The following is a 25,235-nucleotide window of genomic DNA, read 5'->3' as shown; positions in this document are numbered from 1 at the left end:
TTTTTGTATTAAAAAGTAATTCACTGTAATTGTAACATTTGATGTAATACAAAGATGTATAAGAAACATATGTTTGATGAAAACAGAACTGCCTCCTACTCCTACTTCAACCATGATTCTTTCAATCTTCCTCCTCCTACCTCCGCCCAAATTGCTGTTTACCTGGTGTTTAGAATTCCATATTGTTCTTAAATGTCTTTTTCAGCCCCCCCCCTTTAAGTATTCCTTTTTATTATTTCTGGAAAGCATATCCCCATTTTGCGTATGGGAACCGCGGTAAAGAGCACTCACTTTGGGGCCAGAAAGCTCAGCCCCTCCACAGACCAGCATATAAGTTAGAGCAAAGGAAACGGGGATAGCGAGGCCTCCTCCAAAGGGTGGGGAGTTGGGGTGAATCAGAAAATTGGACGTAAGGAGCACAGTGCAAGGTTCTGGCTTATAGAGAGAGGCCCGAGGAAGAAGGGTTGGGAGCATGAACTCTCAGCCTGCCTGGGCTCCAATCCCAGCCCTGCTACTCACTAGCTGCCTCAATGTCCCCATCTGTAAAAAGGGGACACTGATAGTACCAACCTGATAGAGTTCTAGGATTAAAGGAGTTAATATTTGTAAAGTGCTTAGAATAGAGGCGGACACATGATGTACTACACATGTTTAAAATGTTAAGAAAAATGTCAATAAAAGGTAGTTTAAGTTATTAGTTGAGGTTATAGTTTTTGATGATGATGTCAAGATTGTGGTGAAAAGATTTTCCCATTTAGAGATGGCCACTGGGTTCTTGGCCCTTATCTGTCACTGGAATTTGATTTCTAGATTAAGTAACTAAATAACAGGTTTAGGATAAGAGGAGGACATGCTGACTTGAATACTTAGTTCTTTGCTGGGTTTATTTATTTATTTTTTTGACTTTTTACTGTGGAACTGTTCAAATATACCCAATCCCCGTGTACCAATCCTCTGCTTTCAATAGTTTTACCATTCTTGTTTACTCTCCCACATGCTGGCAATAGCATTCACTGTGGCTCTGAGACACTGGCCAGCCCTTGCTAGGGCAGAAGCAAGCTTCTCAGAACCTTCCTTGAGCTGGAGATTCCCTCTGTCTTTCCTATGATTTCTGGTTTATCAGCCCAGAGGATCGGATTGCCTGGGAAGACAATGGGTCTTAACTGAGCACCTAGAAATTCAGGTTGGGGCTGCTTGTCTGCCACGCTTCTTCTGTCACTTCTCAAAGGGTGGGGCTTAGCCACCATGGAGAGAAGATGCCCCAGAGCAGGTTAAACACCTTGTGTCAAGTTATTTACAAAACCATTTTCGTTTTTTCAGGCTACCACCCTTGACAAGTCCTGTCAGGCTTGCCTCAACTTTTCACTGCCCAGATTTGGGCTGTCTGGGGAAAGGAATTCGGTGGGATGAACGAGGGCAGCTTTTGTTCCCTGCTTATGTGACAAGTCCCCCAAGCAGTCCAGTTGCACCATTACTTCTGCTGGGGCGAGCTGGGGAAGGGTTATTTGAAAAGCGTCTTGTTTTGCTAGTTTGAAAAGAAATTCCTGCTTTAGACTTAAAGGGCCGTATCTGCCGAGACTGCGTCTCTCCTTGCTTCTGTTGTCATCTTAAGGTTCATCTGTTTGTTTAGCAAATACTTGACTTCTAGTTTGTCCTCCCTAATGCAGAATCTCCTTCTACTCACATTGTTCTTTTGCTTTCGAAACGTGATTCACATTCACTGTCGTGGTTAATCTTCACAAAACCCTAAAGGGGTAGGCTCAATCAGTGATGGTGTCCCGTGTTCTAGTGGAGAGAACTGAGGCCCGGAGAGGCCACAGTCACTGACTCTGTGGCTAATCCGGTCCCAGACTCAGACTAGTCCTTTCTTCTTGTCACTCTCTTCCTGTCGTTTATTATAGCCTTCCATTGCTCATCTCGCCCTGTCATGTTTGGGAAGGGAGTTGTAGAACCTGCCTAAAAGGTGAAGAAGGTAGGGGTGTTGGCATGGTTTCGATTGTTTCACAAACTGGTAGAGAGGGCTGGGCGAGTGATTATTCAAAGGACACAGCTCTCTCCCTGGGCACTAAAACTTCTTGGTTTGGCTGCTCAGTTTATTTGCCAGGTAGCAGACTCTCTGCCACTGCATGAGGTGGCCTCAGATTGCTACCATCCCTGGATTCTAGCTAGAAAGTAAAATCATTCTTTAAAAATAGCCAAGGCCTCAAGAAGTTCTCTCCAGGGCGAGGGAGTAACAACCATAAGACTAAGTGACTCACGTTGAGAGTTAGTCCCAGCTCTTCTGTTCAGTAGTTTTAGGATCTTAGGCAAATTTCTTAACCTTTCTGAGTCTCAGTTTCTTCATCTTCAGAATGGGGTTATTCCTGGTGCTTATCCTCCTGCCTCCAAACCTGATCTTATTTTCTCTGGCCAGGGTGGGGCTGTTGACTTCCAAAACATTGGCAAGGGTGGCCTCTGGTGGAAGAAATGAAAACTGCAGCTTTAGGGCTTTCTGGAGACCTACCTGATCCTCATGAACATAAAGGTGCTTGGCTGTGTAATATAGGCACAAGAGCAGGATTTTTTTTTTTTTTAAATAAAAGATCACTTGTGCAAAATAGAAATTCCACTGAAGGAATGAGGGGCAATTATTTGAAAGGGAGGAAAACAGGCCAACTTAAGAGTTTCGCAGAATAAACTGTTTTATCTACCGTTCTCTCTTCCTGGAAAGCTCTGGAGCCAGGTGTCTGCAAGGCCGGCTCTGTCGCGTCCACCTCGGAGAGGCCTGCCTTCACCTTCTTCCAACTTCCCACTCGCCCTGCCATTCTTGTATTACCCTTTTATCCTCTGTATTCACTAACATTTATCAATCGCTTGCAGCGTTTAGTTTTGGTATTTGCCCACAGTAGTGTAAGCTCAATAAGAGCAGATGTCTATCTTATTCACAGTTTTGTCTGTTAGAGCACAGCACAGTTTCTGACATATAGCTTGGTGGAAACCTGTTGAATGAGTCCTTTGGGACTCCGATGTTTAGTGTAGATACTTTTCACCACAGCTTTTCCAGCTTTGGGTATTAATACTTTTTAACTTTTAATACTTTAATAACTATATAGTTTTTAAAAAGTAGTTTGTCTTTAAGCCATTGATCATAAATTCCTCCAGCCAAGTAGTCCTTCTCTGCCTTTTGCATTTGTCTTGCCTCCCTGTATGATTAAGTTGAGGACTTTCCTGTGAAAACTTCATTATCTCCCCTAATTGACCGTGATCAGTTTCTCCTTGTGCCTCAGATGGAAAGCAGATACTAACTCTCTATGACTCAAGTAATAAGCATATAATCCACAGTTACTAAGTAATCTACAGTTCTCATTGTCTTTTGTGCAATATTCACAGGGACTGAATAAACAACTACCCAAAGCTACGTTTGTTTCTGAATTTGTATTTAAACTTTAATATAGTTTTCGTTATGTGCCATGCACTATTCTATGTATCTTAAAACAACCCTAGTAGGTAGTTGCTATTATTGCCTTCTTTCAACAGATGGGTAGACTGAGATACTAAATAACACCCAAAGTCACGGCTGGGACTTGAACCCAAGGAGTCCGGTCCAGAGTCCATACTGTTAACCATTATGTCATGCTGGCTCGCTCTTATTATCTGCCACTGTTTATTGAAATGTAAACTATTTATTTAGGCTTAAAGATTTAGTTGGGTTATTTATTTATTTTTAAAATAATTTTTTAAAATGCAAACTGTTTAAATGTAGTCTATCCACAGCATCTCATTGTACCTTGGTCTCAAACCTTCAGAGTCAATAGGTGTTCTGTCTCAGTTATTTTAGGGGTCTGTTTTCAAATTGTCAAGAGCCATCTGAAAAGGAGAGGTCCCTTTTTTGTTATTGAAAAGAAGAAGTTACTTCCTAGACAGATTACTGTTTTCACTTTACAAGTAGATAAGAAAATGATCAGACCACAATTAACAGTTTCCCTATAATTATGAAGAACATAGTGATAATATCGACTACTTTGATATCTTTGCTGTTCTATCACCGGACTATGTTTTGTTTAGCCTGTGCTTGTTTTTTGTGTCAGGCTTTTTGTGAGTGAGTCCAGTTTGCTTTTTAGAAAAGAAATGCTCTTGTTGTTAAGCTGCCCAATTTCCTAATCACTGTGATTTACGTCCTGCAGTGAGTTTTGATGGATGCGCTGGTCGACCAGGGTCAGTCTTTATATCTGATGACACCAGATTCAAAGTGGGCACAGATGGTGTGCTTACGGTCAAACGGCCTCTACAGCTTCGTAATCCTGAAATGAGTTTTCTTGTCCATGCCTGGGACTCCAGCCGCAGGAAGCTCTCCACCAAAGTGACGCTGAAGGCAGCAGAACACCACCACCACCACCACCACCGCCGCCGCCGTCATCATGTATGTTGGAATCTTTCTCGAAAGTTCAGTTATTTTTATTTATTTATTATTAATTTATTTTTAATGATTATTATTTTTTTAATTTTTAAGCAAGGCAATCCTTGGTTGACCTCACAGATTGCAAGGAACTTGTTAGTTTACAATCCCTTACTTTTTTATTTTTTACACCTACAGCACCCGGTCTTCCTAGGTGGTCTCCCATCCAAGTACTAACCAGGCCCAACCCTGCTTAGCTTCCGAGATCAGATGGGATCAGGCTCGTTCGGAGTAACATGGCCATAGACATGAAAGTTCACTGTTGTTTTAGTCTGCTTCCTAATCCAGGTTTCTCTAGTTGGCATCGTTTGCACTTGGGGCTGGATAATTTTTCTGTGGGCTGTCCGGTGTACTGCGTGATGTTTAGCGGCATCCCTGGTCTTGACCTGCTAGATGCCAGTAGCACTCCCCAGGGTTGTGACAACCAAAAATGTCTCCAAACACTGCCAATGCCCCCTGGAGGGCAAAATAGCCTCTCACTGAGAACCACTGATCTAACTGAACTGATCATTGCTGGAGATTTTTTTGTTACTTGGTGGAGAAGGATCAGGTGAAGTGATGGCGAGATGTCATTACCTTTATATTGGCGCGTAGTGTAAAATAGTGGCTAAGGGCGTGGACTCCCTCTAGGATCGAATCCTAGCCCTGCCGTTTACTACCTGAGCAACCTTTGGGGAGTTATTTAATCTGTCTATGCTTGAATTTCCTTATCTGTAAAATGGAAATAACAATGACTGCATGAATTAATACATGCGAAATGCTAGAACTACGCTAGGCCTATAATAAGTATCCAGTAATTGTTAACTGTTCTTATCATTCCTTTCTTGGAAGAAGAATGAACAAGAGGTCAATTGTCTGATCATTTTGCTCTTCACGTTTCTCGTGGAGAGTGTTTTGGCAAAGAAGGGGAAGAATCAGGGGGACGCTTTTGCCTCATTGGACTTTAATCTTCACAAGATCCTTCCCCATTATATTTGCAGTGCCTGGACCTCGGTCTGGCATGTACTAGGCCAGTAAATACTCAGTAGACAAATGGATGGACCAGCCAGGAATGGAAGAATGTATTTCTGCCCAGGTTCTTGGCAGGAATGTTTCTCCCATGGTGCTTCCTACCAAAATCTCTTTCTGGGGAGCTGTTCTCATCGCATCCAGCCATTGCCTTGGAAGTGTGGAATGGGTTCTAAGTGCCAAGGCCTTTCACGTTGGCTCCTGTTTTCCTCCCCAAAGATGCCTAAGATTCTGGGAACTTAATCGTCCTGGTAGATTGAATTTTCCTTCCTAGTGTAATTGGACAGACCAGAAAAGTGGGGAACTTAGTAGAACTATATTAACACCTGACTCAAGTCTTCAGTTGATTCTGTCATTTATCTAAGTTCAGCGTGATAAGTTCCTGCCACGTAGCTAAGCATGGAAGACTTTTATGACCAAAAACAGTTTTGAGCTTGGTTTTTCTACTTTTCCACCCCACCTTTGCTAACTTTGCCTCTGCCTCCATGTCTGCTGAATTGTGATTAGGTTCAAATATATATTACAGAAAACCACAAGTTACAGTGGTTTATGTGAAATACAGTGTTTCTTTATCAAGTTAAGGAAACCCAAGGGTGAACTGTGGCCAGGATGGAGACCCCGCAGTCGTCGGGAGCCCAGGTTCTTCACTTCCTCTCCATTCTGTCATCCTCTGCACATAGTTTCTTTCTTTTTTCCTTAAAAAAAAAATTTTAAATTAAATGTATTGGGGTGACATGGTTAATAAAATCATACAGGTTTCCAATGAACAATTCAATAATGTCATATGTATGTCGCATTGTTTGTTTACCACCCAAAGTTAAATTTCCTTGTCACTATACATTTGACCCCCTTTACCCTTATCTACCTCCCCCATCACCCTCAGCATTTGGTTTCATTCCTTAAGAATACCTCATGATCCAATATGGTCGTCAAAGCTCCAATAATCACAACTGTATTCTAGGTGATAAGGAGAAAGGGAGGAAGTGCAAAAGTATATCACTTAGTTGTCTAGCTGCCTTTTTAAAAAGGCTTTGTGGAATTCTCAAGCAACACTTCTGCTTACATCTCATTGGCTAGAACTTGGCCTCATGGCTACCCCTAGCTGCAAGTGTGGTATAGGGAATATAGTCTTTTATTTGGGCACACCGCTAGTTACAAAATTGAAATGTGCATGCGTGTGTGTGTGTCTGGAGAGAGAGAAAGAGGGTGTGTGTGTGTGTGTGTGTGTGGCCACAATGTAGGAGTTGTAAGGATTTCGTGATAATATCTGGTCACATCTCATGTCTGTCTTGGGCATTTCAAGTCAAATTTTCAGAGCCAGAAAATAGGGCTTGAATCACACTTGGCAAACAGCGATCAGTGACTACGTAGAGGGTGGGAGATGGAGATGTCCTCTGATACCTTTACCGTTTTTCCATTAAGCACTTTAAAACACTTAAACAATTTGGAAGATCTTTTCCTTCCATCTTCAACTATCTTATTTCCCTGTGTGTGCATAAAGTTATCATTATTGCCCATGAAAACTGTTCAATACAAATCTCAAAGGGTATTTTTGGTTCTTATCTCAACAGCTTCTGTTAGAACAAATGGAAATTATATAGCTATAATGACGCTGTGAGAGTAAGGGATTTATATTGACCACAAAGTAGTTCTTAGTACCAATTTTTGGGAAACTTACTCATTTTGGCTGATAATTCCTAACTGGGGACCTATAACCCTAGGAAAAACAAGAAGGAAAAGAAAATTGAAACACTCAAATCCAGAATATTACCCAGAATATATTCTAATATATTAGAATATATTTTAATATCCAGAATATTAGAATATAATGTTCTATTAAAAATGACTAATGTGATATGTGGGCTTGAAATAACTCGTAAAATAATATCAAACCCCCAGACCTATAATCGTGTACATATAATACTTATCTGACCTCTGGATCCTAAGAAGGACCAGAAGAGAACACTTTCTTTATGATACAGAAAAGAGGTTCATCGGGTATTGTTCCGGCTGTTTATTCTGTTAGTAGGTTAAAACCTCATGCTGCCTCGGAAGGCTGGAGGTGCTGACTGGACAGGTGGGACTATTTGGCCTGTGTTGCCTCTCCCGCATCACCCCATTTTGTTCTTCATCTCCTCGCCTTTTAGGACTCCCTCTCTGGAACCCAGACAGAAGTGCTCACGTTTCCTCACTCCCACCGTGGTCTCAGAAGACAGAAGAGAGACTGGGTTATTCCTCCTATCACCTGCCCAGAAAATCAGAAAGGCCCATTTCCTAAGAACCTGGTTCAGGTAGAGAAAGACATTCTCTCTATTTCACTGGGAGAAATTCGGCATAAGAAGACCAAAGAGAGAAAGGGGAAAACCCACTATGATCATCCTTCCTTGCTAATTCCGTTTCTTTCTGTTTTGGCTCCAGATCAAATCTAACAGGGAGAAAGAAACACAGGTTTTCTACAGTATCACCGGCCAAGGAGCTGACGCACCCCCTGTTGGTGTGTTTATTATCGAAAGAGAATCAGGATGGCTAAAGGTGACGGAACCTCTGGATAGAGAAGCAATTGCCCAGTACATCGTGAGTACCTCTTAGAAGCTTATTAATAATGGAGTCCCATCCTTCCAGAATTGTTTGGTCAGCCCACGTTGGATCCTTAGATCTGATGCTCTGGACATGAGAGGAGCTTAATTTGACACTTCTTGACCAACCGGTTGATAGGAGAAATGAGAGTCTGGAAAAAAAATTTTTTTTTTTCTTTTCTTTTTTTTTCTTTATCTTGTTAGGAATAAAATGGGGAGAGTCCTTATGCACTATGCATAAGTTTAGACCCAAGATATCAACCTGCTCTTGGGGCTCAAAGTCCCTGACTCGGAGGAAGAAGCCAGTGATAACGATGGAGAACAATAACCATTTGTGGGCCTTGGTAGCAGTATGAGCTGAGGGAAGCTGGGAAGAAATGCATCGATGCCAAATGCAGAAAAATCTGGGGGAAACACTAGACTGGAGTGGCCAGAGGAAATTTTACCCTTCTTGGAATAAGAATGTTTCTGGCTTCCGCCTCTATCTCCTAGGCCTGGCTCCCCAGCCCTTGTTTGGGGAATGAGCGTGCTGACTGGTGGGTGCATTCTCCAGCTCATGGGTCTGCACATGTCATGATCTCGGCCAGTGTCATGACCTACTGAAGCAGCAGCGCGTGCGTGAGAAAAGGTGTCTGCTGTGGACATTCACGTACCTGGGGCTGGGAGAATGAGAAGGGCTGGGGAGCCAGGCGGAGCCTTCTCTGCTTTGGTCAGACCACTTCTCCCACCTCTCGTTCCTCCTTGGGGCCCAAGTAACACTCCCGTGGCTCTTGCAGCTCTTCTCTCATGCTGTGTCTTCAAACGGGATCCCAGTCGAAGACCCGATGGAGATAGTGGTCACGGTGACAGATCAGAATGACAATAAGCCGGAGTTCACCCAGGAGGTCTTTGAGGGGTCTGTCATGGAAGGTGCTGTCCCAGGTATGTCCAATAATGAGGAGCCGGATACCCTCAAAGACACTTAGAGTCTTTAGAGCCCACAGCGGTGGGTGGGGCTGGTGTTTGGAGTCAGGCCCTTCACGGGGACAAAACTTCTTTGGGAGCCACTGTGTGTGTGCTGTGCGCTTGTATGCGTGTGACACCCGACCTGCAGAGACCTTTAAAATAGGAGCAGCGTGAAAACAACTTTCCCTGATTAAGAAAAAGGTCTTTTCTAGTAGTTTAAGCCCCTTGTGTAATCCTTCCTGATAACATTTTTTTCTCTTTCCCGTAGAGGTAGATACAGCCCTGACTTTTGTGGTAATCATTCCCTTGTTTTTATTTTTACCACGTGTGTCCTTCCCCTTAGATAATATCTTGTTTTGCCTACTTTTCTACGTGGCGACAAACTGTTTGCCAGGGTGGTCAAACCAATTTATACTCCTACCAGCAATGTATATCCTGGAACTGTTAGACTTTTTTTTTTTTTTTGTACTGAAATAGGTATCTTTTGGAACTGTTAGACATTTTAGCTTTGGCCAATGTGTAATTATATCTCAAGGCAATTTAAAATTGTGTTTCTCTGATTATTAATGGGCTAAGCATCTTACTTATATTTTGCTGGCCATTTGGGTTTTTGTCTATTCAAGTCTTTTGCCCTTTTTTTCAGTTGTTGGGCTTTTTGTCTTTTTCCTATTAACTTTTAGAATTATGTAGATGTTCTGGGAACTAGTCCTTTATCAGTTACACATGTTATAAAGTATTTTCTTCCTACTAGAAGGCAGTGATTTCAAATGACTCATACTCTCAGGTGAAACCGTAGCTGAGAAGCCAATTGCAGAATCTTTAGGGGTTTTCCTATTTTTCAGGCTATTCACTCAGCATAAGAGACATGGAAAAATGTTTTAGTTTAAGCTTATCTATTCTCCATTTCCTCCTCCCTTTCACCCCAAATATCTGTTAGAAAAGTTGAGTTCTCTGAACACCTCTCATCTGGTGTAAGGCTTTCTTCTTCCTATAGCACTTTGGGAAATAAATTTGGAAATTCAGCGATCAGAGGAGCCGTGACAAGGCACTGTCCCCGGGCCCCCGCCTTTAACATTGAGGATAGAGTTTAGCGTAGGCGTACTGACCAGACTCTGAAATGCAGCTCGACGGAATCTTTCTTTCCTTCCACACTTCCAGGAACCTCCGTGATGCAGGTCACGGCTACGGACGCGGATGACGAAGTGAACACCTACAACGCCGCCATCGCTTACAGCATCGCCAGCCAAGAGCCTGTGCTGCCTCATGACAAAATGTTCACCATCAACAGGGACACAGGAGTCATTAGTGTGCTCACTACTGGGCTGGATCGTGAGGTCAGCGGGGAAGACATCTAAAGGATGTTGTGGGCTGATGCACATCAGCCAAATCCATGGATAATGCAAAACTCTATTGAGGCTAATTACCAGCGATATGGTCATGGTCTGAGCTTTGTATCTAAACATTTGTTTAGGGGTTTTGTGCCTAGCAGGAAGGCGGGGCTTGCATTTAAGCAGATGATAAAATGTTTACTTTCTATCCTATAGGCTAGGCTGGGCCTGATGTGGCCGTTGGCTCTAATGTGGGTTTGTTTGACCTCTCTGCAGAGTTTCCCCACGTACACCTTGGTGGTTGTAGCTGCTGACCTTCAAGGTGAAGGCTTGAGCACAAGCGCTAAAGCTGTGATCACGGTCACTGACACCAACGACAACCCTCCCATCTTCAACCCGACCATGGTAATTCTGCAGCTCCTTAGACGGTTTCCACAACTGCTCACGGGCGAAGCTCTTGAAAACTTTTCCTAGCCAAGTGGACTTTAAGAAGCAAGCAGATTGGGGTGGCGGTTATCTCTGTCTGGGGCTTATTGGCAAAATTTTGTGAAGTTGCAAAAAGCACCTACTGAATCCATGTCCTTGTGTTGTGCATCTTGGCAGCAAATCTTATCTGGTTCTATTTATTCACCGAACAAATACTTTCTGAGTTTATAATGGCACCATGTTAGACACCGAAGATATCACAAATAAGGCTGACAAAGATGCTATTCTCATGGAGTTTATAGTCTAGCCAGGGAGATATTAGACAACTTATACAAATTATTGTATAATTATTGTATATTGTATATTGCAATTATATTAAATGCAGTTCAGAAGATGGGACAAAGAGCCACATGGAAGAATCTTAAACCTTATTGTATTAGTTAGAAATCAGTTCAATGGTTAGTAAACAGAGACTAGACTCTTGGAATTTAAACCAATAGGGTGGACTTTTTCTCTTGTCTCACAAAAAGCCCAAGCCTCCTTTGTCTTGCTGTCCCATCATCCTTGGTCCATGACTTCCATCCTCAGTGCCGCCTTGTGGCCCAAAATGGCTGCTGGTGTTCCAACTCTATCTGTGCTTCACTCAGGAAGGGAAGGGCAGGGATGCAAAAGGCGTTGCTGCTAAGTCAATTCCTCTTATTTCTAGGAAGACCATCCCCACAAGTTTTATTTACATCTCATTAGCAACTGCATCTGCAAGGAAGACTGGAATTATATATACATACACACACACACACATATATATATATAATTATATACATATAATTATTTATATATAATTTTATTTGGAGACATTGCTGCCACCAACAGTACAGTGAGTGAAGAAGGGGAGAATGGATAATCAGCAGGCAATTAGCAGCGTCTGCCACCTAACCTAGGCATCATGACAATGGGTGACACTTATCGTGAGACTTTAAAGGAGGTTGGCAAATATGAGACAAAAGAGAGTGGAAGAGTATTCTAGGCAGAGGGATCAGCATATGCAAAATACTCTGAATCAAGAAGAAGCTTGATGCATAGCAAAAATTGAAAAACAGTGTAGTGTACCAAAAGAGATCGGGTCCTGCAGGGTCTTGTAGACTGAGTGAAGAATTTTAGAATTTATCCTGAGTGCAAGGGGATGTCAACAAAGGGTTCTAAGCAGGAGACTGTAATGACCTGGCCTTTGCTTTATGAAAATTACCAGTAGCACTGAGAATGATGGGGAGGAGGGAAGTAGTGGATAAACCACGATGCCTTGCCCTTAGTAACTAAGATCGCTGTCAGCAACTGGGCCAAAGTGTGCTGAAGGGCTCTGTTAGGCAGGGCCTTGCAAAGTTACTTCAGGTACTCATGAAGGAGGATGTTCCTGATCTGTTGACAGGAAGTAAGGGCTCTGCTGGTTGAGTGGCCACCTCCTTTGAGACTCTTCTCCTCAAAGCTTGGGCTCAGAAAGGATTTCCTTAGACCTGGTTCCTCTACTGTGTGTCTCAAGATGTCATAAGTAACTCATCTACTCCTTTGTTCTGCAGTACCGTGGTGAAGTTCCTGAGAATGAGGCTAATGTTGTAATCACTACGCTCAAAGTGACTGATGCCGACGTCCCCAATACCCCAGCATGGGAGGCCGTGTACACCATATTAAATGACAATGAGGAGCAATTTGTTGTCACCACAGACCCAGTAACCAACGATGGCATTTTGAAAACAGCTAAGGTTTGTGTGGTGCCTGGCAACATACAGAAACTAATAGCCCTATTGGCTGCATACTCTCTTGTCCCCTGGTGTCTTCTCAGAAGTAGATGAGGATCTGACTTTCCCAGGTTCTGGTGGACTATTTGGGGTTTGCAGTGACTCTTCAGTTTCCTATGAGAAGTCAGGAAGCTCCTACCCATCATCCTAAAATTGAAGAGGAAGTACCATCTATCTGTTTTAATAGGCTCATTCCCTGAAACATTTGCCTACCCTCTATATCTGTTTTGCAAATGAGAGAGAAAATGGTTAACTGGTCTCTGCTTTTGGTAGATTATTTTAGAAGTGGGGTAAATATGACTGTTTTTGAAAGATGTCTTAGAGGCTTGAAAACTAAGAAGCCAAGTGATTCTTTAGTTGGTCAGAGTTAACAGATCCCTGGATTAGCCCAGAACTTTGACTTCCTCTTAAGCAAGTGAGCAGACCCTTCATTTCTGAATTATTTAGTATAAAATCTTATCTCCCACTGAACATGTGATGTCAGCACTTTCTGTTAACACTCTGTCAACAGAAGAAAGAAGCTAGTAATTGGAGTTTCTACTATACATAAAGGCCCTCATAAAAGTTCCCAGTCTGTTCCTTCCAGCACCTCTGTGAGGTAGTTCCTTGTCCTACTTACTTAAGTGTAGAAACAGACCCAGAGGTCAAGTTGCCCAAGTTATGTAGCTAGGAAGTGTCCCAGCTGCTTGTTGGCTGACTCAGGACTTCACTAAACTCCCTGGGTTAGTGAGGTGGCCCAGTGGGATCTCTGTCCCTATGCCGTCATGTGGATAGCATGTCACACAGGACATGAGCACTCTTACTGGTCTTGACTTACTGTGCTAGTGTTTGTTAACTGAGGTTTGCCATTTGAGATTTCATGTCTTCTCCTGGGGTTCTCAACCCTAATGCAGCCAGATTTGACAACTACTGGTATATTGCTAACCAAAAGAATAGTTAAGAGTGTAATTTTTTTTTTTTTTGCCTACTAACATAAAATTTTTTTAATTTATTTTTTCTGCTCTTTAGGGCTTGGATTTTGAGGCCAAGCAGCAGTACATTCTCTATGTGGCAGTGAAGAACGTGGCCCCCTTTGAGGTCACTCTGTCCACCTCCACAGCCACCATCACAGTGGACGTGCTGGATGTGAACGAAGCCCCCATCTTCATGCCTCCCCAAAAGAGAGTGGAGGTGTCTGAAGACTTTCCAGTGGGACTGGAAATCACATCTTACACTGCCCAGGAGCCGGACACGTTTATGGAACAGAAGATAACGTAAGTGGATTTTTCGACTGACTTGCAGCAACTGGATGTGTGGATAAAATATTTAGTTTATAGCATTTTATCATCATTGTGCAAGACCCTTCTCTTAATTGGCTTAAAAAAAAATTCCTCTTTAATCCCATTCCCCATACCTTTTTCATTCTTTGCATAGCCATTCTAGGTTTACTGTGCTTCCTCTTTTTGAGTTCATGTAGTGTATGTAGTAAGAATGTGGTTTTAGTTTACATATGTGGTTTTTATAAGTAGCTTACTGTTTCTTCTCTTTAGACTTGAAGGCACCTCTATAATATAAATCACAGCCACAGATACTGAAAACACACGCAAACCCAGGGCACCACCCCTGCAACCATGTGTGATAAAGAATACTCTTAATCTTTTGAGAGCTAGGTTGGACTAGGAAAAACTGTTAGAGCACAGACCCAAATATGACATGTGTCTCTTGTTAGTTATAGTGTGATTTCCAGGGATAATAGAGGCCTTGGCCAATGTGCCCTATTCCTCCTCTCTGAGACATAGATTCCTACTCGTTAATACCTGCTTTAGAGGAATCTGTCAGAATGCTCTGAACTATTTATATATATATATGAAAAAAGTTAAGTAAATCCAGAGCAGAGTCATGCCTAGTAATTGAGTCTGATCTTGTTTGGAGGGTGTTTGTGTTTTAGCTTCAGTGCCTGTGACTTATGAAACTTAAACAAAAAGATTTGAAGTCTGACTTCAACTTCTGAGGTTATTCTGGAAAGCACTAATTCTATCCAGAGTGAAAGGGCTCATAGATACCTTTATACCATGCACATTAACTGCACAGAATGAGCTAGCTGTGTAGCGGGCATAGGCAGTGATCTTAGTGGCTGATAGCGTTAGGTCAGGGACAATGGGGAACTTTTAAATGGAGGAACCAGGCTGATAACACCCAAACCTTCTGATTAATTTAAACATTTACTAAAAAGCGAGGACAACTTGACTTGATGGGATTCAATAGCATGTGCACAGCATCACTAAAGAAATATTTTTTGGAGAAAACAAAAGTTGAAACAGAATCTAATCGAATCTTAGGATTCGATTTTGAAGAATGCAGGGAATGAAGAAACAAGTTAAATGCCGTGAAGAAGCAGCCAGACAAATAGAGAGTGTGGGAACTAAATGACAAATGACAGTTTCAACAAATAAATGGCAAAAGTGTGGGGGTGACTGCTATAGATTAAAGAGTATTATGAGACACATCAACCAATCAGAGAAATTTAAACACAGACTTGGCATTAGATGACATTAATTATTGTTTTTGTTAGGTGTGTTAGTGGTATTGTGATTATCTTTTAAAAAAACTTATGAAAGATAAATCTTTACAGGAGAAATCTTATGATGTTTGAGATTGACTTTAAAATACTCTTAATTTTAGTCTGTGGCCATGCTACCCTAAACAAGCCTGATCCCATCTGATCTCGGAAGCTAAGCAGGGTCGGGCCTGGTTAGTACTTGGATGGGAAACCATCTAGGAAGACCAGGTGCTATAGGTGTAAAAAATAAAAAATAAGGGATTGTAAATTGACAAGGTCCTTGTAATCTGTGAGGTCAACCAAGGGTTGCCCCACCTAAAAATAAATAAATAAATAGATAGATAAATGAATGAATGAATGAATGAATGAATAAATAAATACTCACTCTAATTTTGGACATGCCGTCAATGTATAGCTTGTAATCCAAGGACTCTCTAGGTGTTCCCAAGTATAACGACGGATGAGATGCATTTTTACTCCAAATTTAAAAAGATAGTGAAGAACCAAAGTCAATATCGTAGGGTTTTGTTCTGTGGTATAGCTTAGGATTGTATAATTTCCAGGCTGTGTTGACATTTTAGTTTGCAGCAGCAAAATAGTTTCAAGCCTCTTTGGGCAGATTCAGATACCAAGTCTTAATAGTGTGTGTAGAGGCCTTTACCCCTGGATAAAGACCACTGTACATAGTCCATTGCTTTGCACTTCTAAGGAAGTGCGGAAAAGCCCACAGGTGTCCAAGGACCTTATCTCCTTCTGTTTCTTTGCTTCCCTTTTTGAGGCTTTCTAGGACCCCAGTGGATAACTGGGCAGTGTATTTATTTTTCATGCCTTCGTTTCCTCTGATGGATTGTTTCTGGTACTCCTAATAAGGTGACAGTGCAGCCCACCTCCAAGTCAACCTAAATCTCCAAATGCTCCAAATGCTCCACGGGTGTTGCATGGCACCACCATTTAAGAACTCCTGTACCCTTTGGGGACCTATTCTGAAAGACTCTGCCTTTAAAAATACGTAAGGATCACAGTATTCATTATTTAGGCAAGAATTATCCACAGATGCTAAATCTATTGGATGAAATTTAGTTGGTGAACAGGATATTGTCAAATATATCCCCTCAGATTACAGATTAATTGCAAGAGGTGTAAAAGTACTTTTATTGCAAGGAAGTCTGTGGTAGCCTCTCCTTCATCCAAGTGATCAAAGTGAACATCAGTAAAAGAACAAACAGATGTCATATGCCTCCTAATGAGACACACCAAGAAGGACACAGCGTACCTGGATAGTGTCCTTTTCCTCTCCCTGCCCCCAAATGCAGAACCGACTCTAATTATGAGGGAATGACCAGACAAACCCAAACCGAGGGGCTTTCTAAAAAACAACTGACCTGCATGTTTCAAAAAAATGTCAGTGTCAAGAAAGAGAGACTAAGGAATGGTCCCAAATTAATGGAAATTCAAGAAACAGGGTAGCTGAGTGCCTTGCATGATCCTGGACTGGATCCTGAATAGGAGCAGGGATGCTATGAAGGACGGTTTGGGGAAAATTGAAAATCTGAATATGTACCACATGTCTAATAATAGTATTATAGCCGTGTTATATTTCTGGAAATTGAAAATCAAATTGTGGTTACGTAAGAGAATGCCTTTGTTCTTTGGATATAACACATTCAAGTATTTATGAATAAAGGAACATGACATCTGTTGGCAACTTATTCTCAAGTGGTTCAGTAAAACAAGACATTGTGTATATGTGAGTCAGCTTCTGTATATACCAAAATATTAACAATGGGCAAATCTGGGTGAAGGGTACATGGATGATCATACTTTTCTGGCAACTTTTATATAGGTACAATTTTTTTTTTTTAATAGAGAAGTTGGAAATATAGAGAAGTTGAAATTTTTGTCAATGAAGAAAAACTTTAGGCTTTGTCAGTTACATGCTGTTTGCTGTTTTCATTCCAAGCCAGAGCTTTTGTCTTTTCAGGTATCGGATTTGGAGGGACACTGCCAATTGGCTGGAGGTTAATCCGGACACTGGTGCCATTTCCACTCGGGCTAAGATGGACAGAGAGGACGACAACCATGTGAAGAACAGCACGTACACGGCCCTCATCATAGCCACGGACAATGGTAAGGACATCCTTCCTATCCGGCCTTTGCTCCCTCACCTAGTTCACGTCCTTGCCCCCTACCCTTCTTTTGGAGGCTTGAGTTTGTTCTTTTCTTTTTTATAATGAATTTTTAAAATTAAAACCTTAAAAAAAACATTATTTATTTATTTAAACATTTTATTTTTTCCCCTCTTTTTTCCCCCTTTATTCTTAAAAGCATTCTCCTTGTCAAACGTGCAAATAATTTAGGTTAAACAGAAGTTTCTTTTTGCTATTCCCTCTCTATACCTGAACCATACTCACTCATTCCCATTAGGAGCCAGGCTGCCTGGGTTTAGATTCTAAAGCTTAATACCTATGTGACCTTGGACTTATTACCTAATTTTTATGGCCCTCGATTCCTTTATCTAACAAAATGATAACACCCGTCAGAATTAAATGACTTAATTTATGTAAAAAATACCTAGAAAAGAGCCTGCTTCATGAGACCCGCTCTATAAGGACTGTCATTTTTATTATTATTATCATCCTCATTATTAGTGAAGTGTGACTCCTTTCAGACTATTTTTGTGTATTTGATACATTTATATACATGTAGAAATATAGTTTATTATAAAACCACTATCTGGTTTACAACCTATTTTTGTTTTCATTATAAAAACCCTTATCTTATATATGTTGTTTTAAATATTTTTAAAATTATTATTTTTTTACTTGATTATAAGTCTTTAAGACACAGAGATCTACCATGGTACATAATAAATATACAGGCATACCTTGAAGATATTGTGGGTTCAGTCCTAGACCATGGCAATAAAGTGTCTCATAATCTCTCTGCTGGTAGAGGGTCTTGCTTTCAATTTATAAAAAATTGCAATATCCATGAGCCTCAATAAAATGAAGCACAATAAAAAAGTTATGCTTGTACTTCTTTTCAATAAAATGATGTTACCTGTACCTGCATATAGCATAATTTAATCACTCACAGATTAAAAGACCACTGGGATTATTTCCAATTCTTCATTATTTTTGTGAATGATAAGTAAATATCCTGGGACATGCCTCTAAGTCCAGCAATTTCCCTTGGATAAATATTCAGAAGCAGAATTACTGTTAGAGACCTAATAACTTCCTGTGATTAAATTCTCTTCCCCTTTCTCATTCTTCAACCTCCTGAGATAGTCATTCCAGATTTGACAATCTGGAAAGCTGAGGGCAAGGCAAGTGAGGCCGCGATGGGGCTCTGTTTGCAAAATGCCTTTGCATAAAGGGAAAGCTATCCCATTGCTTCAGCTGCATTTCCTCATTGGCCAGCTCCCTGCAGCAGCCTGGGTATTCCCTGGTCTGGCCCAAGATAAGTTAAGGAAGTGGTACCTAAACCAAGCACTGACAAACTTTCTGTAAAGACCAGGGAGTAAGTATATTAGCCTCTGGGGGCCATACAACCTCCGTTGCCATTGTAGTCTAGAAGCAGCCATAGACTATCTGTGAAGGAACGAGTGAGGCTGTGTTCTTGATTTGTCCAGAAGGTCTTAGTTTGCTGACCCCTGACTTCATAGTGGTTAAGGTGTGGTTGTTCTGAATGAGTCCTTTCAGGTGTCACTTTGTGCATGACTTAATACTTCTCCATGTAGGTCTAAGAGGAGAAAAAAGTTTCATCAGAAAATTTACTAGCTCATTAAAAAAAATTTTTTTTTGTAATTAAAAATATTTAAATGACACCTGCTCATTATTAAACCAAGAAAATTCCCATGATAAAGTGAAAAATCCATCCATGGAAGAATGGATAAACAAAATGTGGTATGTACACACAATGGCATATTATTCAGCCTTAAAGGGGAAGGGAATCACATTACAACATAGATTCATGGTGAAGATGTTATGCTAATTGTAGTAAGTCAGCCACAAAAAGACAAATACTGTATGATTTCACTAACATGAAATGTCAAAGTAGTCAAATTCATAGAAACAGAAAGTAGATGGTGGTTACCAGGAACCGGAACGGGAAATGGGGAATTGTTTAATGGATAAAGAGTTTCAGTTTTGAAAAAATTCTGGAGAGCTTTTTCACAATAATGTAAATGTACTAACACTATTGAACTATACACTTCAAAAGATGGTAAATTTTATGCTATTTTTTTAAACCACACACACACACAAAAGTAATAAGAAAAATAATCACGACAGGCTTGCCATGCAGTTTTAACATACAGTCCTCTTGTTTTTTTGTTTTTTTCCTATTGAGTATCAATTTTTTCTACTAACATATGCCAAGTGCTACATCAGGACGTAAAAGAAATGCAAACAGAAGTGCATATGAACTTCCAAATCTATTTCGAAAAGCAACTTGCAGCAATTTAAAAAGGCTCCACCCTTTGATAATGACCTTAAAGCCATGGAAGTTCAGAAAAGGGAGAACTGGTGGGGCAATGCGGACTTTGTGGAGTAGTGAAAATATAGTGGATGAATAAAGACATGTGAAGAAGAGGAAAGAGGAATATAACGTGAATAATTGTTATCGAAAGGAGAAGAAGTATGTCAGAGACCTGCCCAAGTAGGGGCGAAGATGGTCTGGGATTGGCAGGACAGGAGGCTCTGCAGGCAGGCGATGGATCCCTGGAGAGCCAGGATGAGCTGCGTGTTCAGTCTGATGGGAGGCAGGAGGGATTCCTTAACGTTCCTGAGCTGTGGTATTTCCTATGTATTTCCCCTTAGGTTCTCCAGTTGCTACTGGAACGGGAACCCTTCTCCTGATCCTCACTGATGTGAACGACAATGCCCCTATACCAGATCCTCGAAATGTGAACTTCTGCCAGCATAATCCACAGCCTCATATCATCAACATCATTGATCCAGATCTTCCCCCCAACACATCTCCCTTCACTGCAGAACTAACACATGGGGCAAGTGTCAACTGGACCATTGAGTATAATGACCCAGGTGGGAACTTGAGTCTTATTTCCAAAACTTTGATCCTCTTGCTTCCCCTGCCCCCACCTCCACCTCCCCTTCTGAAATTTCCTTCTCAACTTCCAGATGTCACCCCTTTTGTTTGATCCTTGTTTCTTTGCCCCCTCTCTATCTGAGGCATTCCACCAGAGGTCCCTTTTCTTTATCTGACTCTGTAACATACTGCCTAGTAATCTGTAACGCAAACAGCTCTGTTTTCCTTGCTCAACTTTAGAATGTCTTTAGTTCCTTAATATTCTTATTCTACAATAATTCTTTTTCCTCCCCTGGTCCCATCATTTACTTTTGTTGCTTCCTCTAGAACATGAATCTATCATTTTGAAGCCAAAGAAAACCTTAGAGTTGGGTTCCTACAAAATAAATCTCAAGCTCGCAGATAACCAGAACAAAGACCAGGTGACCACCTTAGACGTGTATGTGTGTGACTGTGAAGGGGCCGTCAATGGCTGTAAGAAGGATGCAGCTTATGTTGAAGCAGGATTGCAGGTTCCTGCCATTCTGGGGATTCTTGGAGGCATCCTTGCTTTGCTAAGTGAGTACAGCTGGCAAGTATTTCAGCTTTTAACTTCTAAACTGGAGAAGGTTTTTCTCTTGCTGAGCATTTCAGAGATTAGTGGTCCAAAAGTGAAAGGCCACCTATTCCATTAAATCAACAGGGGACCAGGCCGATTTCTTCTATCTTACTGTTCTTTCAGTCCAATCAGGGCGGTGCTTCTCAAAGCTTGAGTGCATACAGATCACTTGTGCCTCTTTGTAATATGAGAATTTTGATCCAGTAGGTCTGGGGTGCAGCATCATTTTTCGAATTTCTAATCAGCTCCCAGGTGATGCTGGAGGTTGCAGGTCCTTGGACCTGCTTGGAACAGCAAGCCCTCGGGGTGCTGTTCTCATCAGCATGGTCAGAGCTTGCCAGTTCACCACCACCATCTCCATACTCCATCCTGGAGAATGGATGACAGAGGAGGTGGTAGGCACACATCTGGAAATTGTACATATCTTCTCACTCATATCCCATTGGCCCAAGCACAGCCACACCTGGAAGTTCACACTATAACTGGGTGACCATGTGCCTGATTAAATCTTGGCAGAGGGTAGGGGTGGAGTGTGGGGGTGAATACTGAGTATTGATGACTGAAAGGATGAAGGGGAAAAGGATACTGGAGAAATTTTGGCAATTTCTGCTATAGTCCTTAAAACTGGTATCACCCGAGCTCACTAAGGGTTGACACAGATGCCGTTATGGCTTCTAAAAGCTAGTGATGGTGAGTCAATGAGAAAACCTTCACAGATAGTGTGTAATTAGGGCCTGGAAACATGGTCTAGATCATGAGCGCCTTTGTAGTTACAAGAGAGGGCTGTTAATTGAGTCTCTAGGAAGGTTCAGTGGAAGATGGTTGGACTACAGAGGCTGGTGGAATCCAGGTAGGCCGAGGGGCATTTAAACAAGAAGCAATGCCAGGATTAAGATTTCCATATTTTTATTCCTTATGGGCAAACATAGAACTTACACTTCTAAAGACCATTCTAGAGAGGCACCAGGATATGAAGGTTCTCATATAGTCCATCAATATTTGATTGCTTACCAGGCTTTGTGTCAGACACGGGTTTCCATGCAGGTGTGTGTGTGGGGGGATTGCTTCCTGAAGTGATAACAATACACTATATTTTGGTTACTTTCCTTTAAGTAACATTTAAGTAGTTTCATAAGAAGCATCCTTTTGGAAACCTGCCTCTGGCACTTCTTTGCTCTAAGCTCTGCTCAGATGGGAAAGTTTGCAACCTGCATTGTCTTCGGCGCTGTATCCTCAGTGCCAAGATGGGTCTTAGACCACGTAGCAAGTGCTCAGTGTTCCTTCTGTTTATGAATTATGGTCAAGGGAGTTGTGTTGCTTATCTGGATAAGGTATTGGAATCTTCCTGATTTCAGAAACAATATATAGGTTCGGTACGTCTAAGAAATCTTTCCCCTGGGTTTGTGTAAAATCCTGTTTCATTGCAATACTGCTTCACTAAAGTGTATTTGGGCACAAACGTCTATAAAGAATACACACTGATTATATATTTATTTACAATAAATAGTTTAATGTTTTTAAAAAATTAAATATTAATTGTACATATCTAGAACCATCCCAAGATCAGATGAAAACTTTGGAAATGAAACAGCTTTTAAAGCTTGCTTACATGATTTATCTTAAGAGGAGATAAGAAATGTACCAGGTGATTTTATAGTGTGTGCCCTACTCCCTATAACTGATTAACAATAATGTGCATTTATCAATCACACACAGGCTGACCTAGTCCTGCTTACAAACCTTCAGTGGCTCCAACCCACTCAGAATCAAAGCCAGAGTCCTTCCAGGGGTCCACACGTCCCCACCACTCCTCCGACCTCCTCTCCACTTCCTTCCCCCTCACTCACCCAGCTATCGCCATGCCAACCTTGTCCTCCCTTAATCACACCAAGCATGCGCCTGCCTCATTGCCTTTGCCCATTCCATTTCCACTGCTGGGAACATTTTCCCCCAGAGTTTTGGAAATGACTGATTGGTTTAAGACCCGGCTCTGAATTATACGTGAATTCAAGATCACATTGGAATTTACATAGAATCGTCCGCGATGTTGTGCCACATGTGTTCGCTTCAGGGACTTAGCATCACCACGTGCGTTGACAGCCATCTGTCTGTCTGCTGTGCAAGGCAGTGGTGCTCTGTAATGGCTGCCTATGATGCTCTTGACCTGTGGCTCTCATCGCTGTCTCTTCCCCTCTCCAGTCTTGATTCTGCTGCTTCTGCTGTTTGTTCGGAGGAGACGGGTGGTCAAAGAGCCCTTACTGCCCCCAGAAGATGACACTCGGGACAACGTTTATTATTACGATGAAGAAGGAGGTGGAGAAGAGGACCAGGTGGGTTTTAAAAACTAATAAAATGCTTAATGGCAATCTCTTTATTTGGAAGAAGCAGTGATTAGGAGACAGACATTTGAAATAGCTCTAAATAGCTCTGTGTCACTTCATGTATTGTTTTTTTAAAGCCTTACACAATAACATAGACATTGTCACTGGCCATCATCCTCAATATACAACATAGCTAACATATTTTGATTGCTTATTGCTCTTCACTCAGATGACTGAATACAGGCACAGTGCAGTTAAGCAAATCGCCCAAAGTCACACAGCTCGGAAGCAAAAGAACCAGGTGGTCTGACTCTAGAGCTTGCTCTCCTCATCACTAGTCTCCGGACATGAACTTCATTCAAATTATGCTTGACGTAGAACAACTGATCTATTTTAATACTTTGTTTCTCTCGAATTATTTTAGCTATGCTGAACTGTTGTTTTGTTTTGTTTTGCTTTTTGTATATATTAAATGTTTAGGCCTTCTTTATTTTTCTTGATTTGAAGATGGTCTTAACTTGCCTTACCCCGGAGTTTTCCAGAGAAGTTTTGAAAGTCTACTCTATTTAGAAAGGGAAGCACAGGGCCCATGACAGAGTCCGACAGGGTGGGAAGGGAGTGAATAAAAATCTAATAATCATACCCTGTGAAAAGTTAATAAGGTACAATAGTCTCCATCTATACCTATAAGTGTTCCTCACAGTCCTTTTATGCTATATTTTCTTCCAATGCTATTTTGGAGAACTCTTAGGTTGGAAGCTATCATTTCAGATTACACTGGCATATGCTTGTGAATATAGAGTTGGCAGTTAAGGCATTACCTTATACCGTAATCTACAAACCAACTAGAACCCTGTCTTTATGACTTTCTGTTTTACTCTTTGCTACACTTTTACCTTTTTCTCCAAAGGACTTCGACTTGAGCCAGTTGCACAGAGGTCTGGATGCTCGGCCTGAAGTGACTCGCAATGATGTGGCACCAACCCTCCTGAGTGTGCCCCAGTATCGGCCCCGCCCTGCCAATCCTGATGAAATTGGAAACTTTATTGATGAAGTAAGTAAGCAAAGTCAAAAGCAAAGGTGGATCTCATCTCTAAACTTAACAAAGGAACAGTTGTGTCAACAGTGAGAAAAAGAGTCTAGATTCTTTCCTTGACCACATTTTCATCTTAGGTGATCCCTGAGCCCTATTTTTTTTTTTTTTTTAATTTTATTTGTGTCTCATCTGAATTTCAGAATTGCATTTTGAATTGGCCTTATTTGCAAAGCCCATTTGGTAAAACCAAGAATTGATCAAATAGATTTAATGGAAATAGAAATGAAACTTAAGAGGTTCAGAGTGGACCCAGTTTGATTTCACTAACGGGTCTCTTTTCCTCTGTATCCCATTGCTGGTTAGGATGTAATGTTAAATGCATATCACAAAGCTACCTTAGGGCCAGAAAAATAGCAGTCATATTGTATATGTCAGAAATGCAACCAGACATAAATACCAGAATCTTAAACAGATAGAAATAGATTTACTTCTTGCAAATAGAAGGCTAGGGTAAGCAGTCGAGGCTGGACCATTGGCCTTTTTTATCTTCCTGCTATACGACTCAAGCATGTAGGTCCTTGTTCTCATGCTTGTTGTCTCATGATCACTAGCTGGCTGCCACATTTTCAGGTTTGGGGTCTGTATTCCAGTCAGAAAGTTAAAGGAAGGGCAGAGCAGAGGGCAAAAATCTTTCTTCTAGCAAACCGTTATGGATCAAGGAAGTTCATTCTATATGATAATAGCCAGAACTGTCACAAGGTTATTCACATCTGCAAGGGAGGATGAGAAATAAAGTGTTAAATGAGTTAGTTTAGGGTAGATGAACAAGTAGGCATGGGGATGAGCAAAGAATCAAGTAAGGTAACAGCCCAGTAGGATCTATTTCCTTAAACTGTGCTGCTTGATCACTTACTAGAATGATTTTCAGGGCTTGCTTGTCTGATAGTCCAATAGCCCATGGCAAGTCTTACTGGTAGGGGCTGGCTTTGCTTTAGCTTCCCAGGGGAGTTGTCAACAGGACTACACAAAGCACAGCAGTGTCGGAAGCGACCAAGCCACATCCATTCTAGTCATTGGATCTTAGCAAAACCAGGAACAGGAAGGGCCAGTTTTATCCATCCTTTTTAGATACATCTAGATTCAGATTCTTTCCTCCATTCACATTCATTTACATGTCATCA

At 41.4% G+C, this 25,235-nt stretch overlaps 1 protein-coding gene and 2 pseudogenes across 4 annotated transcripts in view; 2 read left to right on the top strand and 1 right to left on the bottom strand.

The window, feature by feature from the left end:
* CDH1 (cadherin 1) overlaps positions 1–25,235 on the top strand; it is a 63,527-nt gene that overhangs the window by 36,224 nt on the left and 2,068 nt on the right. For all 4 annotated transcript variants that reach the window (XM_036231436.1, XM_016164652.2, XM_036231437.1 and 1 more), the window contains 13 exons: positions 4,164–4,399; positions 7,591–7,734; positions 7,862–8,017; positions 8,796–8,940; positions 10,123–10,298; positions 10,569–10,697; positions 12,290–12,472; positions 13,517–13,761; positions 17,029–17,174; positions 19,871–20,095; positions 20,427–20,657; positions 22,897–23,027; positions 23,929–24,072. In XM_036231436.1, the coding sequence (XP_036087329.1) occupies positions 4,164–4,399; positions 7,591–7,734; positions 7,862–8,017; positions 8,796–8,940; positions 10,123–10,298; positions 10,569–10,697; positions 12,290–12,472; positions 13,517–13,761; positions 17,029–17,174; positions 19,871–20,095; positions 20,427–20,657; positions 22,897–23,027; positions 23,929–24,072 (2,291 nt within the window). The remainder of the gene's footprint in view (positions 1–4,163; positions 4,400–7,590; positions 7,735–7,861; positions 8,018–8,795; positions 8,941–10,122; positions 10,299–10,568; positions 10,698–12,289; positions 12,473–13,516; positions 13,762–17,028; positions 17,175–19,870; positions 20,096–20,426; positions 20,658–22,896; positions 23,028–23,928; positions 24,073–25,235) is intronic.
* Positions 4,565–4,683, bottom strand: LOC118611522 (annotated as a pseudogene).
* Positions 15,169–15,287, top strand: LOC118611589 (annotated as a pseudogene).

Source organism: Rousettus aegyptiacus, unplaced genomic scaffold, assembly GCF_014176215.1.
Source record: "Rousettus aegyptiacus isolate mRouAeg1 unplaced genomic scaffold, mRouAeg1.p scaffold_m13_p_14, whole genome shotgun sequence".
Taxonomy (NCBI): Eukaryota; Metazoa; Chordata; class Mammalia; order Chiroptera; family Pteropodidae; genus Rousettus; species Rousettus aegyptiacus.
This window is presented reverse-complemented; position numbering and strand designations above follow the sequence as displayed.